This window comes from Scyliorhinus canicula, chromosome 2 (genome assembly GCF_902713615.1).
Source record: "Scyliorhinus canicula chromosome 2, sScyCan1.1, whole genome shotgun sequence".
In the NCBI taxonomy this organism is placed as follows: domain Eukaryota; kingdom Metazoa; phylum Chordata; class Chondrichthyes; order Carcharhiniformes; family Scyliorhinidae; genus Scyliorhinus; species Scyliorhinus canicula.
In genome coordinates, this window is record NC_052147.1 from 232593523 (window position 1) to 232611824 (window position 18302).

The 18302-nt window shown below is 44.7% G+C and overlaps 1 protein-coding gene across 1 annotated transcript in view; it reads right to left on the bottom strand.

Annotated features, from left to right (window-relative positions):
- heg1 (heart development protein with EGF-like domains 1) overlaps positions 1 to 17990 on the bottom strand; it is a 155262-nt gene extending 137272 nt beyond the window's left edge. Inside the window, exon 1 of the mRNA XM_038790297.1 lies at positions 17493 to 17990. Coding sequence (XP_038646225.1) covers positions 17493 to 17763 — 271 coding nt within the window. The 5' untranslated portion in view covers positions 17764 to 17990. The remainder of the gene's footprint in view (positions 1 to 17492) is intronic.
- Between the last annotated feature and the right edge of the window lie 312 nt (positions 17991 to 18302).

The window sequence follows — 18302 nt, forward strand, 5'->3', positions numbered from 1 at the left end:
GTCCCAGGTTCGATTCCCCGCTGGGTCACTGTCTGTGCAGAGTCTGCACGTTCTCCCCGTGTCTGCGTGGGTTTCCTCCGGGTGCTCCGGTTTCCTCCCGCAGTCGAAAGACGTGCAGTTTAGGTGGATTGGCCATGATAAATTGCCCTTAGTGATCAAAAAGGTTAGGAGGGGTTATTGGGTTACGGGGATAGAATGGAAGTGAGGGCTTAAGTGGGTCGGTGCAGACTCGATGGGCCGAATGGCCTCCTTCTGCACTGTATGTTCTATGAGACATTTTCTTTGGGCCAGTGAATATAGGGTCAGCGGGACTTTGATCTCGGCCAGAAAGTAAAAATTCAAAACAGAAAAATAAAACAGCTTTAATAGTGAAAGCTTCAAAGTACCACTTGCATTTGTTTGTTGCTTTTGCATCATTTGAACTGATCTATATGTGATGCTCCAGAGCTGCAAAGTTAAAAAAATCTGCATTTCATGACTTCACCCCGACGAGACTTGAATCCCCAAGCACTTTACTTCCAATTAAGTTCATTTGAAGTGCAGTTTCCATTGTAATGTGGGAAACATTGTGTCCAATTTCAAGTAACAACAACATAATATAAAAGGGGGCCAGGAGAGTGGGGAGAATTTTCTCGCTCTTCGTCAAATTGTGGAGTTTTCATTTTGCATTTATCTTAAAGACACCAGCCCCAGTAACTCCTCATGCACACCACTAAATGTTCAGATCTCTGGAGTGAGAGTTGAACTCACAACCTTTTAATTCAAAGCTGAGTGTGCTACCACCAAAGACTGAACATTTAGTACTTGGTAATACTTGCACAGAATACAAATAATGTACTCTGCCATGTGAGATGAATGAATGATTGGGAATTTGGTTTTTCTTTCCATATCCCATATTTACAACTGATGCATAGAACCCTATCCACAGGACAAGGATGTCAAATTAAACCATAACGGATCAAAGGAATAATTACATATAATTACTGTTTGATATAACATGCAGTTTCTTAATTAATGAAGCATACAAGAAATCCACTGTGGAACATTCACTGGGCTAAAGCATAGTTTTCCACTGGCTCCCAAAGGCAACATAATAAAGGGAGTGGTCGTTGTATTACAATAGTAAGTAAGAATTCAAGAGCTATTAGGAGCATTAAAATATGTCAGCACCATAATAAAGGAGGCTCGAGTCTGTCTCTTTGGCTTTTCTCTGCATTCTGAGAAACTATTTGAACCTGACTGCCGGGAAACATAAGTCTTAACATTTTCTGATTTTTAATATTTTAGTTATGTCGATAATGACCACCTTGGAATTTGCTTTGCAGGCACCCCCTTGTACTAGTTCAAATGTGTTTAATTCAGTATTTAAATAATGATCAATATAAATAATCTATACAACTTGGACTTAGGGGCCTTGGGTGCAGTGGGTAGTGTCCCTGCTTCTGAGCTAGAGGCTCTGGGTTCAAGGACCAACCCAGAACGTAACAGACGAGGTATAGAAGGATACAGGCGGTTGGTCTTTATAGGCCACATGATTGGCGCAGGCGTAGAGGGGCAAAGGGCCAGTTCCTGTGCTGTATTGTTCTTTGTTCTTTGTAATGGCCAAGGGAGATGCATTCGTAAAATGGTTAACAGGTTGAATATCAACCTGCAAAACCCTTCCAACACACAAATGGTAAGTGGTAAGAGCAGGAGAGACTCCTGGTCAGCCATGCTTGATGTGGAGTGATAGGGTAGTGGCCTGTTTCTGGTAAAAACTCACTATTGAAAAGATAAATATCTGCCTTGTGCATGATTAGATAGGGGACGAGAAACAACAACACTGACTTCACAATTATATGCAACTGTCCATGTAACTTGCAAAGTTGCCTTAAGAATCTCAGCTGCATATACGTTGTCATTGATTTAAACAGACATCTAAGGTGACTCCAATCCATTGCAGCTGTAACCATTAAAATCTGTCACTGTCAACTGCAAAAAATAGCAATATAAGTGTCCTTAATAATGAATTAAAAAGTGAGTTGAGTTCACCAAGTCTAACCCTGATCAACAAAAATGCATGAATGCATTAATCTTATCTACAACATCCAAACTATAATTGGAAATACTGGAATGTGTGGGCGTTAGCACATTGTCTTTTCATCCATGAATCTTCAATACAGTTCAGACTTCTGATGATCACTGAGAAATTTAAATTCTGTTTTTAATGGACATATTTCCTATAATTCTGAACTAAATTGCCATTCGTATTCAGAAAGGTCACATTGATCACTGTTGTTTGGGTAAGATAATTTGGGCTTTGATCTCTGGGCTGACCTAAAGATCCTCCATATAGTCAGCGGTCAGAACAAGTCATTTCAGTGCAATTTGCAGGGATTCTGGAGGAAGCCACTAGATTTTGAGTTGACCCATTATTACCTGGAGTGATCGGAGTTCCAGCAAAGAGCTACAAAGCAGGTAGACCGAAAACTCCAGGCAGAGCTCATACATTAGCCATTCCAGAACTGCAACTCTCCCCACAACAAGGATTGGTGAAGTATTTGTGGGATATAATCCAGTTGGACCACTAAGTCTTCCTGTAATGACAGTTATACTAGTTCAGCTGATGGAAGGCTACCTCCCTCTCCAATGGGTAGGCCCAATCAACAAATATCCAGCTCTGAAGGAATTAGCAGGCCTGCCATGTTGCCCATCTCCACCCAGAAAATACTCCAATATGCTTGATTGTAGGGATAAAAGCAAAAGAAGAACACCATTTCTAATGTCTTTCGAACAGTCACGTGCAAAGTAAGAGCAGAATGTCAGAAGTGTCTGCGTGTGAGCAGAATGCATTGTATTATCCCGAGAAGGCTCTTGCTCATTTTGCTGCATGTGGTAGGGCCAGCTTGTACTATCTCTTCATTCTTGTTACTTGACAATCTCGATCTCACTCCCAGATCCTTTGTATATTTTTTTTCACACACAATATGCTTGATTGTAGGGATAAAAGCAAAAGAAGAACACCATTTCTAATGTCTTTCGAACAGTCACGTGCAAAGTAAGAGCAGAATGTCAGAAGTGTCTGCGTGTGAGCAGAATGCATTGTATTATCCCGAGAAGGCTCTTGCTCATTTTGCTGCATGTGGTAGGGCCAGCTTGTACTATCTCTTCATTCTTGTTACTTGACAATCTCAATCTCACTCCCAGATCCTTTGTATATTTTTTTTCACACATAGATAAAATGGTACAAAGAGTGTGGAGACAGGTATCTGGCCGGGCGGTGGGGTTTTATCTCCAGGACTTTGACTTATACTTCAGGTACTGGTAATTGGCTGGGTCCCAGAGGAAATATTTAATTTGTAGTTATTTATTTTGATGCACGAAGTGAAATTTCTCTGCCTGGCTTTGGATGGGAATAATCTGCCTCTTGCTAAGAATTTCGCCAAGACTGGTGACATCTTTCTATGTTGGGGATCAAATATAGTATGGATATATCAAGAGCACCTCATTGTGATAGATTGGAATATGCATCAATTTTCCCTTAAAGGTTTTCAGCGGGATAGTTGATCCCTTTCCATGCTGGTCAACTTATTACAACTCCGGTGCTTGAGAACATAATCTAGGCTTCGGTATGTTGCGTATTCATGCATGTTCCTAGTTGAAGCAAGGTCACTTTAAGAGCCCAAATACGTGATATATTGGTGATGTCATCAGCCATTTACGCAGGCTAACGGGCAGTCTATCTTTACAGCCTGTTGAGTAAACAACTTTCCAAATAAGCTCTTGTTTGTTTGTACCTCGTGGTCAGAAAGCCTATCCTTTAAAAATATCACAAAGAAACCTGGCGACGAGGACATTGGAACCACATTGGTAGACTCCCAGAGAAGAACAAATATATAGAAAAATCATTATTCCGTACGCAGACATCCAAAAAGGATTAAGAAGCTAAAAAACGTTGTTACACCAAAGCTGGCAATGGAGGGATGGCAGCCATCGAAGGAACCAACATTTAAACATGCATGTTGGAGAAAACAATATCAAAAAGAAGCCTGCCACAAGCTCTGCCTGGAAAGATCTGGAACAATACAGAGAGCAAGTACTCTGCAACAACAGTTTAGACCTGGGGGTATTCTAAAAGTTGGAAGGAAACCACTGAGCTCAGGGGGTATCTTGTTTGAAAATGATTTTGTGGCACACCGTACTAATGCAAGCCCTTTCTGCAGTAAAAATGGCAGTAACATTTGGCACTACAGGACCGTATGATGCGAACACCGCGAAGTGGAGTTCATATACTGAAAGATTCAATTATTTTGTTCAAATTAATAAAATTACAGTAGGTATTGTAGTCCCAACTTTCCTGGGGGTGGGGGTGGGGGGTTGGCTGGAGAACCTTCAACCTCCTGCAAAGTCTGGTGCTGCCAAAAAAAAGAGTCTCAAAAATCTATGTTGAGATTGTGGAGATATTTCAGGGCCACTTCTTACCTAAACCTTTGGCCATCACTGAGAGGTTCGGGTTCTATAAATAGGTGGGATTCTCCGCTGGCGGGATTCTCCGTTTTGCCGGCGCCCGGGGGTTTCTCGATGGCGTGGGGCTGCCCCACAATAGGAAACCCCATTGACCGATCGGCATAACGGAGAATCCCGCCGGCGGGTCGAGGCAGATATGTGTCACGGTGGGGCGGAGAATCCAGCCCAATGTAACCAACAAGAAGGTGAATCGATTGCACTATTTGCAACTGCTTCCAAGAAATTAGCTGAATACTGTGAAGTTGGAGATGTCTTGAATGACACCATTGGAGACAGACTAGTGAGTGGGTTAAGGAGTGAAGCTATCCCAAAAAAAGGCTGCTAACAGAAAGCAACTTAAACCTAAAGAAGGCTTTAGAAGTCACAATTTCTATGAATTAGCAGTTAAGGAAGCCCAACAACTAAATTCAAGCACTAAAATGCATTCAATGTTGGCTGAGATCTGAAGACAGACACAGGCTTGAAATTGCCACTGATGTGCAAAAACTGATCATGCAGCAGCAGACTGCTGGTGCAAAAGATGCTAAATGCAGGAATTGTGGTAAAAAGGGGCATACTGAATGTGCATGTTGAAGAAATAAGCAACAGGTTTCAAATAAGAACTATAAAAAGCAAGAACCAAATGTATCAAATGGAAAACGGAATAGATACACGTGATACAAAAAAGGCACAAAAAGGGACCAGAGTCACAGTCAGATGACAAACTGTCATTGAATGTACTGGCCACTGCGGGCAGAACAAACCGTTACTAGGTCATTCATTTACTGGAGGAAAACCGTGAAAAAGGAAGTGGACCCTCGTACAGCCACCTGAGCCATCACCTTAAAACCCTCAAAGATAACTCTTAAAACATGTACTGGGAAAGTAGTTCCATTGAAGGGCTGTATCAATCAACTGTACAACGAAGTGAACAGACAACAGAGTTGTCCCTGCACATAATTAAAGGTAACTATCCAGCCCTAGTTGGGAGGATGATTGGAGAGAATCAAGCTAAACTGGTGGCATGATGGTTAGCACTACTACCTCACAGCACCAGGGACCCAGGTTCTATTCCGGCCCTGGTTGACTGTCTGTGTGGACTTTGAACATTCTCCCCGTGTCTACATGGGATTCCTCTGGGTGCTCTGGTTTCCTCCCACAGTCCAAAGATTTGCACCTTAGTTGGATTGGCCATGCTAAATTATCCCTTAGTATCCAAACATGCACAGTTTAGGTTGATTTGCCATGATCAATCTGCGGGGTGAAGTGGAAGGGGGTGTGGACCTGGGCAAAGTGATCTTTTAGAGGATCAGTGCAGATGTGATGGACTGAGAGGCCCCCTTCTGCACTGTAGGGGTTCTATGTAAACTGGGTCAGGGTGAATCTCATCTCAGAGTCCAAAGCAGGCCTAGTGAAGATTTTAAAGAAATATTCCATGGTCTTTAATGGAAAGCTGGGAATCATGAAAGAGATCTGAGTCAAGCTAAAGATTAAGGATAAAGGCCAAGCAAGGTGCTTAAAGGCTAGGTTGTTGTTGTACACCATCAGGCCAAAGGTCGAGGCAGAATTAGAGATGCTGATCAAGGTGGGGCCTTCAAACCCATTCATGCAACTGATTGGGCCATACCCATTGTACCCATGATGAAGAAAGATGGGTCAGTACACATGTACTGGTTTAGCTCACTGGGCTAAATCGCTGGCTTTTAAAGCAGACCAAGCAGGCCAGCAGCACTGTTCAATTCCCGTACCAGCCTCCTCGGACAGGCGCCGGAATGTGGCGACTAGGGGCTTTTCACAGTAACTTCATTGAAGCCTACTCGTGACAATAAAGCGATTTTCATTTTTTTCATTTTCATGTGCGGTGATTTTAAAGTCACCATCAATCCGGTTCTGTGTGCAGACAGTACACTCACCTTTAATTGATGATTTATTTGTTGGGTTGGCTGGAGGCCAACAATATTTGACAATTGTGACACAGTGTAGCCACCTGGGGTGTCCACATCCCGATTACAACATGGACACTTGCAGAGAATGAAGGGAAAAATGGACAATGCTGAGAAAGCAAGCAGGTGCAAGGTTTGTCTGTTGATTGGAGTTTGCAGCTCCCAGACAAGACCGATACTGCAAAACCATTAGCATACTAATGAGCCATCTCCGGGGACAAAAGAGAAACATTTAAGCAAATGATACCAAAGCAGACACCCCGGCTCCAGAGGAGACTAGAACAAACCAAGCCAACAGCCACCTAGGGCCCGCCCAGCAATCAGTGCAGCCACCACTTTATTGGAGGAAATTGATACCAATGATCAGGATATGGTCCAATTAATTGGGACCAAGTTCAAGGACCGCCCAAAAGCGCGCGAAGCCCCTTTGGGTATAAGAAGAAGCCCCCAAGAGAGAATTGTTCTTCTTGGCCTTGGCTCTCAGCGACGAGAGGCCGGCCTAGCAGCTGCACCAGAACAAGTAAGTCCAAAGTCAACGCACGCTACGAGATAGACGCTCCTAGCTACTATTCCATACAAGTTCGATCCTAACAGCCTCAGAACCGGACAACGGCCATTGTTCCTCTGACTGAGTGGGCACCCAAAGCTAAGTATAGGCTTTAGTAGTAGTGACAGTTTAGTTGGTAGAGTTTGTGCATGGGTATAATTGACTGTGTGTGTAAATAAATGAGTATTGATTTCGAACTTACTAACTGGTGTATCGAGTCTTTGATCAGTATTCAGTTTTGAACCTTGCGGCGGTAGCGAAAGGTACCTGGCGACTCTTGAGTAAACGTAATTAGAATTAAGGACAGCGACCATATTAACCATCATAAACAGAGCCAATTAAAGCGAGAACATAATGAGCAACAACACGAAAGGCTACTCAGATATAAAAGACTTCCATTTTGCATCATGTCCGCACCTGCATTGTTCCAATGTGGCATGGATCAAATTCTAAGCAGACCTGAAAAAGTCCAGTGACTTATTTAGTCCAGTGACTTATCTTAGATACTGGACAGAATGAAGAAGAGAATCTTCAAAATTTAAATGCCACACTCCAGAGACTAGAATAGTATGGACTACGTTTACGGAAGGATAAATATGAATTCTTCAAAACTTCCATTAATTACCTGGAGCATGTCATAGGTGCATAGGGACTGCACAAATCACCCTCAAAAGTAAAAGTAAAAGCCATAACTGAGGCAATCCACACCTCAAAATGTAAATCGGCTTTGTTCATTAAACTATTATGGAATATTTGTCCCTAATCCAGCAACTATTCTCAAGCCTTTACACAACTTATTGTGTCAAAACAGGAAATGGAAATGGGTGGAGCAGTGCAAGAAGGCATTCTTGAAAGCTAAAGAGGCACTCTTTAGGGGCGGATGGTAGCATACTGGTTAGCACTGCTGCTTCACAGTGCCAGGGATTTGGGTTAAATTCCATTCTCCACTGTCTGCGTGGATTTTCTCCGGTTGCTCCGGTTTCCTCCCACAGTCCAAAGATGTATAACTAGGGCTGTAGATAGGGCTTTAAACTAAACAGCCAGGGGGAGGGTACAGTTGTATGGAGAATTAGAAAATCAAAGTTAAAGGAGAGGGTAGAAGTGCAGATTAATGATGACGCCTTTCAACCAGTTAAAGGAGCTGAGGGCTCAGGAGAAGTTAGTAAAGTTTCCAGACCACGTAATAGAACAGAGAGTAAAGAAGGTGGCAGGAATCTAACCTCAGGCAGAGCAAAAAAGGTGACAAGTATGAGAAGTGAGGTGGTCAATGCAGGACTGTGGAGGCCAAATCACTGAGTGCCTTTAAGACAGAGATAGATAGGGGGAGGAATTCTCCATTTCTGCGGCTAAGTGCCGACGCCGGCGTTTGAACCGTGGTGTTTCATGATTGGCAAATTGGAGCAAACCCCTCATCGATTCCGGTACCGGTGAAGGGCCAGCACCGGCACCGTGTGAAACACCCGCGGATCGCGTAGAAAATTGCAAGAGAATGGCTGGGTCCCAGGTCGCGCATGCGCTTGGCTGACGACCTGCAGTGGTCGCGCAGTGCAATATGGCGCTGGCTGTGCGCTGACCCGACCCGCAAAGTGCGACCCAAGAGGACACCCCGTGCCCACCCCACTAGTCCGCCGAGCCTTCGCTGAAGGACCCTTGGCCAGCGGCACGGATGTGGCGCCACTGGAGACAGTCCGCAGCCGCCACGCTGAGTTCACGATTTTTGTGAGGACACGTGTCCCACGCCATTGGGAACTCGGCCTATCGGGGGTGGAGCATCCAGAGTGGGCTGGCCAATGAGGCACCAACGGTATCGCAACTGCACGCAGCGCAAATCACGATGATGACGGTTTGGAACGGGCAAAGACTCGCAAACCTGCGCCAGGCCCGATTCCAGCGTCGGAATGGATTCTCCGCCCGTTCGCCGATTACGATATCGGCGTCGGGCAACGGAGAATCCCACCCAGGGTCTTGATTAATAAGGGGATCAAGGGTTATGGGGAAAAGGCAGGAGAATGAGGATGAGAAAAATATCAGCCATGATTGAATGGCGGAGCAGATTCGATGGGCAGAGTGGCCTAATTCTGCTCCTACGTCTTATGATCTTATGTGCAGTTTAGGTGGATTGGCCATGTTAAAAGATATCCCCTTAGTGTCCAGAGATGTGCAGGTTAGGTGGAGTCACGGGGTTAGGGCAGGGGAGTGGGTCTATTTTCAGAGGATTGCTGCAAACTCGATGGGCCAAATGGTCTCTTTCTGTACTGTAGGGATTCTATGGTTCTACTAAAGCCAGAAGTCCTGACACACTTTGACCCAAAGTTACCATTGCAACTGGCTAGCGATGCATCACCTTATGGGATGGGAGTTCTAGTTTCTCACATAATGTCCAATGGTAAAGAGCAGCGTTTGCGTCAAGATCCTTGAACAAAGCAGAAATGAGCTATGCACAGATAGAGAAGAAAGCTCTAGGCATCATTTTCAGAATCAAATGTTTTTACCAATATCTATATGCATGAAAGTTTACTTTACTAACAGACCCGCAACCACTGACGATACTGGGGCTTCACACCGGTATTCCATCTCCAGCAGTGAGCCGAATGCAGGGACGGGTTTTGATGTTGTCAGCACATACAATACAATATTGTCAATCAAATCCTCATGGGAATGCTTATGGACTCCCTAGATTACCTTTACCTAACCAGTCATGAATCAATAATTCGAGTGGTAATATTTTCTATTTCTAACAAGATGATAACAACAGGACAAGGAAGAAGTATAGCATAAATAATCCACGACTGTCAGAAGTTATGGACATAGTACTTTGTGACAAGACCACAGGATCTAACCCGGAGTTGAAGCCATATATTAATAATAATAATAATAATAATAATTGCTTATTGTCAGGAGTGGTTACTGGGTTACGGGGATAGGGTGGAAGTGAGGGCTTAAGTGGGTCGTTGTAGACTTGATGGGCCAAATGGCCTCCTTCTGCACTGTATGTTCTATAGATGTGTTTGGTTTGTGCAAGGTTCAAAACCTGCCACCACTAGCACCATGACATCCATGGGAATGACCAGAAGGGTTGTGGAAATGAGTTCATATAGATTGTAGATTATATATAGAAACATACATAGAAAATAGAAGCAGGCGTAGGCCATTTGGCACTTTGAGCCTGCTCTGCCATTCATTATGATCATAGCTGATCATCAAATTCAATACCCTGGTCCCGCCTTCCCCCCATAGCCCTTAATCACTTTAGTCCCAAGAGCTATTTCTAATTCCTTCTTGAAATCACACATGTTTTGGCCTCATCTACTTTCTGTGGTAGCAAATTCCACAGATTCAACACTCTCTGGGTGAAAAGATTTCTCCTCACCTCAGTCCTAAAAGGTTTACCCCTTAACCTCAAACTATGACCCCTAGTTCTGAACTCCCCCATCATCGGGAACATTTGTTCTGGATCTAACCCGTCTATCCCTGTTAGAATTTTATAAGTTTCTATGATATCCCCTCTCACTTTAAACGCCAATGAATATAATCCTAACCGACTTAATCTCTCCTCATATGACAGTCCTGCCAACCCAGGAATGAGCATGGTAAACTTTTGCTGCTCTCCCTCTGTAGCAAGAACATCCTTCCTCAGATAACGACACCAAAATTGCACACAATATTCCAGGTGTTGCATTACCAACATCCTGTACAATTGCAGTAAAACATCTCTATACCTATACTCAAATCCTACGAAGGCCATTTGCCTCCTTTACTGCCTGCTGTACCTGTGCGCTTACTTTCAGTGACTGATGCACCAGAACACCAAGGTTTCGCTGACTATCCACCTCTCTTAATTTACACCAATTCAAGTAATAATCTGCCTTCTTCCTTCAATATTGTATCAATATCTTCTTTAATCGACAATGCAACTCCCGAACCTTTTCCTTTATGTCTGTCCTTCCTAAACATTGAATAGCCCTCGATGTCCAGGTCCCATCCTTGGTCACCTTGGAGCCATGTTTCCTTAATCCCAACTCTATCATATCCCTTTACATTTATCTGCACAACTAATTCAACCATTTTATTTTGATTGCTCTAAGCGTTCAGGTACAAAACCTTAAGGCTAGTATTTTTAACGTTCCTTGTCTGATTGCTACTATTTTTTAACTGTGTCCTTATCCCCAATACTTCCAGCTGCACAGGGGCACCAGACAAGGATGCCCACTGTCCCCGCTGCTGTTCGCACTAGCAATTGAACCGCTAGCAATCGCGCTCAGGGCAGCAAAAAATTGGAGGGGGATCCGAAGGGGAGGTAGAGAGCACAGAGTCTCACTCTATGCGGATGATCTGCTCCTCTATATCTCGGACCCACAAAGCAGCATGGACGGAATCATCGCGCTCCTGAAAGAGTTTGGAGCCTTCTCGGGCTACAAACTCAACATGAGCAAAAGTGAGATCTTCCCAGTACACCCGCAAGGGGGGGGGGGGGGGGGCAGCACTAAAGGGGCTGCCGTTCAAACAAGCCCGACATAAATTCCGCTACCTGGGGATCCAAATAGCCCATGACTGGAAAGGGATCCACAAATGGAACCTCACCAGCCTGACGGAGGAAGTTAAAAAGGACCTGCAAAGATGGAACACACTCCCGCTCTCCCTCGCGGGGAGAGTTCAGACGATCAAAATGAACGTACTGCCCAGGTTCCTCTTCCTGTTTAGATCCATTCCGATCTACATCCCCAAGGCCTTTTTCAAAGCGCTGGACAAACTCATCATGGCGTTCGTATGGGGGGGTAAAAATGCTAGGATCCCAAAGAAGGTCTTACAAAAAACAAAAACCAGGGGAGGGTTAGCCCTCCCGAATCTACAATTCTACCACTGGGCAGCAACAGCCGAGCGAGTAAGGGGATGGATCCAGGAGCCAGAAGCTGAGTGGGTGCGTGCGGAGGAGGCCTCCTGCATTGGAACCTCCCTCCGGGCCCTCGCCACGGCAGCACTCCCATCCCCATCCAAAAAACACTCCAGCAGCCCAGTGGTGACAGCCACCCTCCAATCCTGGAACCAACTGCGGCAGCAACTTGGCCTGACCAAAATGTCGAACAGGGCTCCCATCTGCAACAACCATAGGTTCAAACCAGCACTGACCGACGCCACCTTCAAAAGGTGGAGGCAGGACGGGGGGACACTGACAGTCAGGGACCTATACACGGACGACAGGATCGCAACACTGGACGAACTGACAGAGAAATTTCAGCTAGCTGGGGGGAACGAGCTACGGTACCTGCAGCTCAAAAACTTCCTACGAAAGGAGACAAGGACGTACCCACAACCGCCACGACAGACACTACTGGAAGACCTACTGGACGCAAGTATCCTAGAGAAAGGGAACTGTAGTGACATGTATGACCGACTGGTAGATAGGGACGACACCGTACTGGACGCAACAAGGAGGAAATGGGAGGACGACCTGGGGATGGAGATCGGGTGGGGACTCTGGAGCGAAGCACTGCATAGGGTCAACTCCACCTCCACGTGCGCAAGGCTCAGCCTGACGCAACTAAAAGTGGTACATAGAGCCCACCTAACAAGAACCCGTATGAGTAGGTTCTTCCCGGAGGTGGAAGACAGATGTGAACGGTGCCAAAGAGGCCTGGCCAACCACGCCCACATGTTCTGGTCTTGCCCCAGACTCGTGGAGTACTGGACAGCCTTCTTCGAGGTAATGTCCAAAGTGGTGGGAGTGAGGGTGGAGCCATGCCCGATAGTGGCGGTCTTCGGGGTTTCAGAACAGCCAGATCTATTCCTGGGGAGGAGGGCAGACGCCCTTGCCTTTGCCTCCCTGATCGCCCGCCGTAGAATCCTGTTTGGCTGGCGGTCAGCAGCACCGCCCAGAGCTGCGGACTGGCTGTCCGACCTCTCGGAATCTCTCCAAATGGAGAAAATCAAATTTGCCATCCGAGGGTCAGACGACGGCTTCCACAGAACGTGGGAGCCATTCATGCAACTGTTCCGGGACCTATTTGTGGCCAATGTACAAGAGGAAGAATAGTCGGGGGAAGGTAGCGGGAGGGGGGGGGGGGCTACAGGTTCGTTACGGGGGTTCGATGGCTAGCTAAGGCCCAAAACCAAACTAAATAAACATGTTGAGGGGGGGGGGGGGGGGGGGGGGGGGGGGGCGCAGTTACTACTACGAAGATGCTTACCTGTAAATATGTATGTTAATGTTTGCGTGTTTGTTTTTTTTCTTTTTTCTTTCTCCTAACAATTTGTAATTTGTTCAATATAAAATATGAAAACTGAATAAAAACATTTATAAAAAAAAAACTGTGTCCTTATCTGATTCTGGCCCTTGATTCCTCTGCCTATCACTTTCTTATTCTCCCAGCCGTCTTTTTTTCTTGTTTTTCTTTTTTTCTTCCATAGGTTCCCACCCCCCCTGCCATATTAGTTTAAACCCTCTCCAACCACTCTAACAAGTACCCCCTCAAGGACATCAGTCCCAGTCCTTGACCATTCCAGACCATTCAAAGGACAAATATTTTTCATTGTGATAGATGTGCATTCGAAATGGCCTGAAGTCACCATTATAAAGACTATATCTTGGAGAGAACGATAGAAAGACTGGGTGAGATTTTTGCAAGTACAGATACCCTGAATATCAAGGGGCCACAGTTCATTTCGCAAGAATGAACATGTTATCTAAAGGAGAACGGAATCCAACACATCTGATCCGCTCCTTATTATCCTGACAGAAATAGGCTAGCTGAATAGTTCGTTCAGACAATGACGCATTTATTGAAGGTAACTCGTGAACAGGGATCATTGTCAAAACAACTAAGCCAATTCCTGATGACACACAAGAATACAACATATTCAACAGCCCAAAGTTCTCTGGCATTTACTCATGATAAAACGTTAGTTAAGCACAGCATTTTATCTGCTGAGGCTACCTAAGACAAGATAAATTATTATTTGTTTTATAAATTTAGAGTACCCAATTCATTTTATTTTCCAATTAAGGGGCAATTTCAATCCACCTACCTTGCACATCTTTGGGTTGTGGGGGTGAAACCCACGCAAACATGGGGAGAATGTGCAAACTCCACACAGACAGTGACCCAGAGCCGGGATCGAACCTGGCACCTCGGCGCTGTGAGGCAACAGGGCTAACCCACTGCACCACCGTGCTGCCTGACAAGAGAAATTATTGAGGGGAAACAGCAAAGCCAGATTTTGCAATGTGAGAATAGGGCTACATTATGTGTTTTTCAGAAAGGATGTATTGGCAAGGAACTATGCAACCATTGAGAAGTGGATACCTGCCATTGTCTTAGCACAGACAGGACCAGTCTCCTACACTGTTCAAACTTGGGACGATATAGTGGGGAGTTGAAAAGTTGAGCAACTTTTATCAACCATAACTAGTTTGCCAGAGACAGAATCAACTGAGAGGCTGAAGCAAACTGTGCCAAGTGAAGACCTAGACATTCCTAAGGACCTGACAATACCAGAAACAACTTTGGAATAATAATAATTGCTTATTGTCACAAGTAGGCTTCAATGAAGTTACTGTGAAAAGGCCCTAGTCACCACATTCTGGCGCCTGTTCGGGGAGGCCAGTATGGAAAGATAGTATTCCAGTTGAGGACACTTCAACACCGAGTCAACCTCCAAACCTACGTCAACTCTGGCTGAGAGAACTATGGATGACGTCCAAACAACACCAGGAACACTAAAGGTTGCAGTCACACATGAAAATGCAGGCGCCTGAGGTTTGCCAACACTGAAATCAATGTCCTCTGAAATGTCTAACTTATTGACTTTTGTGACAATAAATTGTTCACAATGTAAATTTTGACTGTTACTGTTATATAATGTTTCATTGCAGGAACCTCTAATATAAAGGGGGAGGAAAGCGTTGTGTATTCATGTTTGTTCCTAATTGGAACAAGATCGCCTAAAGAGTCCGATCACGTGGCGTATTAATGACATCATTGACTGTTTGCACGGGCAAATGGGCAGACTATCCTAACAGCTGCTGAGTAAACATCTTTCCAATAAAGCTCTTGGTTGTTTGTACCTTTGTGGTCTGCAAGCCTACTCTTTAAAAATACCACATAGTGCAGCATTGAGAAGAGTCTTGCATTGACTGCATTCTGGATAGGATATTAAACTGAAGTCCATCTGGCCAATCCAGGTGGATATTTAAAAATCCCCAGACACTATTTGAAGAAGGATCTTGGCCAGCATTTATTCCTCAACCAACACAATCAAACCAGACTAATTGATAATTATGAGATCTTATTGTGTGCAAATTGTTTGTTTATATTTTCTCAAGAGATGTGGATGCCACTGGCAAAATTGCCCTTCAACTGAGTGGCTTGCTAGGTGCACATTGCTGTGGGTCTGGAGTCACAAGTAGGCCGGACCAGGGCAGGAAGGCAGATTTCCTTCTCTTAAGCACATTAGTGAACCAGATGGGTTTTTAGACAATTGAAGTTGATTTAATCATCACCATTACTGAGACTAGCTTTCAATTCCAGATTTATTAATTGAATTTAAATTCCACCAGCTGCTGTGGGATTTGGCCCCAGAATATTTGCATGAGCCTCCGAGATGGCTAATGTAGCGACATTACCACCACACTGCCACCTTAACAAGTTTAGCTGAAGAACAGTGATAATTCTTCAAAACTTCATACTTCATTGGTTGCAAAACCTTTTGGAATGGCCTGAAGACATGGTATAATGTAAGTGATACAAGTGCAAGTTATTTATTTTGGAGTGCTGTTGTGCTGCCGTTGAGCTTCACTGGGGAGGTATATGTTGTCTACCCTTTCACAGATGCTTGCTGCCAGGATCCCTATTGTCAACAATTCTAAACCCACAGCTTTCAAGCCAAGTTGCATATTTACTTCTGTTTCCAAACGCAGCAAGTAAGATGATTCAAGAATCTTCCAACATCTTCTGTTGTGAGGTCACCAATGAAACTTGTCTGCTAGCTTGCCAGCTATGGCATGCTTCAAACTGCCCAGACAATTGCTTAGTTTTTGATTAGTATCTTTTCCACTCAAAGTACTGAGATGCTGGGGTTTGTGCACAACAGTATAATTTGCTCTCTCACACCTTGCCCAAGAAGTTTAATGTGTGAGTTCGGGCAGAGTGTTGGTGGAGCTATGAGAAAGTAAGGAGCATCAGAGCTGAATACATACATCCTTCACCAGATATCCACAGAGTGACTTTCCCCATAGGAGCTCACTAGATAATGGATCAGGCAGGAGTTGGAGACATGGCTCACGGTGCCGACTTTATCAACAGGCCCAGCCTCTAATGTATATATTCTGTTCAAATGAAAATACCAACTCAAAGAGCCCGGCACAAGTTTATACTAAGTTAAAGTGACCAAATCCATTCACCACACTATACTCGCCCACCAATTCCGCCTACACACAGTAAAAGTACTGCACAGGAGCATAGTTTATTTTACACAAATGGTTCGTAATTGTATCGACCTCTGAAATAAATATAGAACTCCAAGTTCATTTGCACGCATGAAAGAATATATGACAGTCTAGAGGGGCGTCCAGCCAAATTAATAAAAACAAACTACAGATGCTGGAAATCTGAAGCAGAATGTTGAGCATTTCTGTTGAAGGGTCTTCCACCTAAAAGGGTAGGTTGCCTTTTCCCTCTCAAATACCGAGTGTCGTCATCTTCAGCTTCTGTTTCTGACCTACACTTGTGTTTTCTTAAAACAATCGCAGGAGAAAATAACTCGTACTTGTAGCGTTTAAGTAAAAGCCATTTTGGTTTAAATCTGCGCCGCCAAATTAAATACGGGGTAAACAAGGCCAAATGGTCAGGGGCAAGACACCATCAATAATATAAATCTTTGGATATAATTTGTATTCTGCAGGATTTAAAACTTCTGGGATGTTGTAGTACTTTGGCTGGCCTGTCACAAACAACTTGATTGGCACACACAAAAGATCACCTCAAACGCTAACTTTTAATTGATATTTTAAAATTCCCATTGATTTCTCTGGAGGGTTTAAATGAGAATGTGGTCCATGCCTGGCTCTTTCACTGGTGAATTGGTCCTGGTGGATGAGGGATATCCCCAGTCAGTGTGTTTGGTGCAGAAAGCCTTCAGGACTGTATATAGTTTGAACATGACTCTCTTTAGAAAGTACATTACGTGCCAGCATCGCAAACTGCTGGCGTTCTTTGCCTACAACTTGTTAGCAATGTGGGGGACAATGGATGAGCATAATCCATACACACCAACTAAATACTATTCTAGGTTCATTTTAAAGATATCCCATTTCTAACTTTTACATCGTCGCCTATTAGTAGATTATGAAGAGGTGAAGCATGCTGCGAGATAGTTTGTAAACAAAAGTTACTTTTGGATTTTAAACAAACCCACACAGGCGCAGCTGCTGTGGGGTCGCGGTGTTACAGAGGATGGGCTGGGTATGTGAAGTGTGGTTGCGGTGGAGAGAGAGAGAGAATTGTCCACGTCGGTTCACTTACCGCCAGCGGGCTGAGGGGGTGACTGCCGCCGATCAATAGAGCCCGGGTCCGAAGTGAAGAGTGAGTCCGCCCCGGGGCTGCGAGCCCTCCAGCCGGGCTGCCAGCTCTGTGGAGAGCTCTCCTCCTCCCAGCTTGTGCTTTCAGCCCCGGGGTTGTCCGGCGAGTCGGGGGGGTGTGTGGAAGCGGAGCGGTACGCTCCGCCGTGCAGGGGTTTGGACAGGAGCAGCAGCATCAGGCTACTGATGGGGCAAATCAAAGCGCACGTTGCCATGATGATGCCTTTTCGCTTCGGGAGCTCTGGATTCCGTAAGCCAAACAAATATACAAAAACACACACACACACACACGAATAAAACGCCTTAAAGCCAAATCTGTGAGTGCCAAACAGTCGATCTTGAGTTTGTGTGTTTACAGAGCTGGCCCCGCATTCCCCAGCTAGTTTAGCAGCTCCGATGTAGATATAATCCAGGGTAAAAATCCATCTTGAACTAAAACTCATCCGGCTGCATCCGAGTGACTACAGAGAGACAGGCTGGCCGATTTGACTGACTGACTCCTCCTAGGGGTCGGTGCTGATTTCCAGTTGAAGCCACGCTGATCCTAACATATCAGAAACTCAAATAAACTACATAGGAACTAAAAACATGCCTTAGGAGGATGGAGATGCATTTGTTTTTCAGTGGAGAATGTGGAACTTCATTTCCAAGATATATCGTCCTGGGAACGAGCAATGTGATTTTTTTTCTTGCGAAATAAATACAGGTGGACTGCTGGGTGTGAACCATATATTGTAGGCTCAGGAGGGTATCA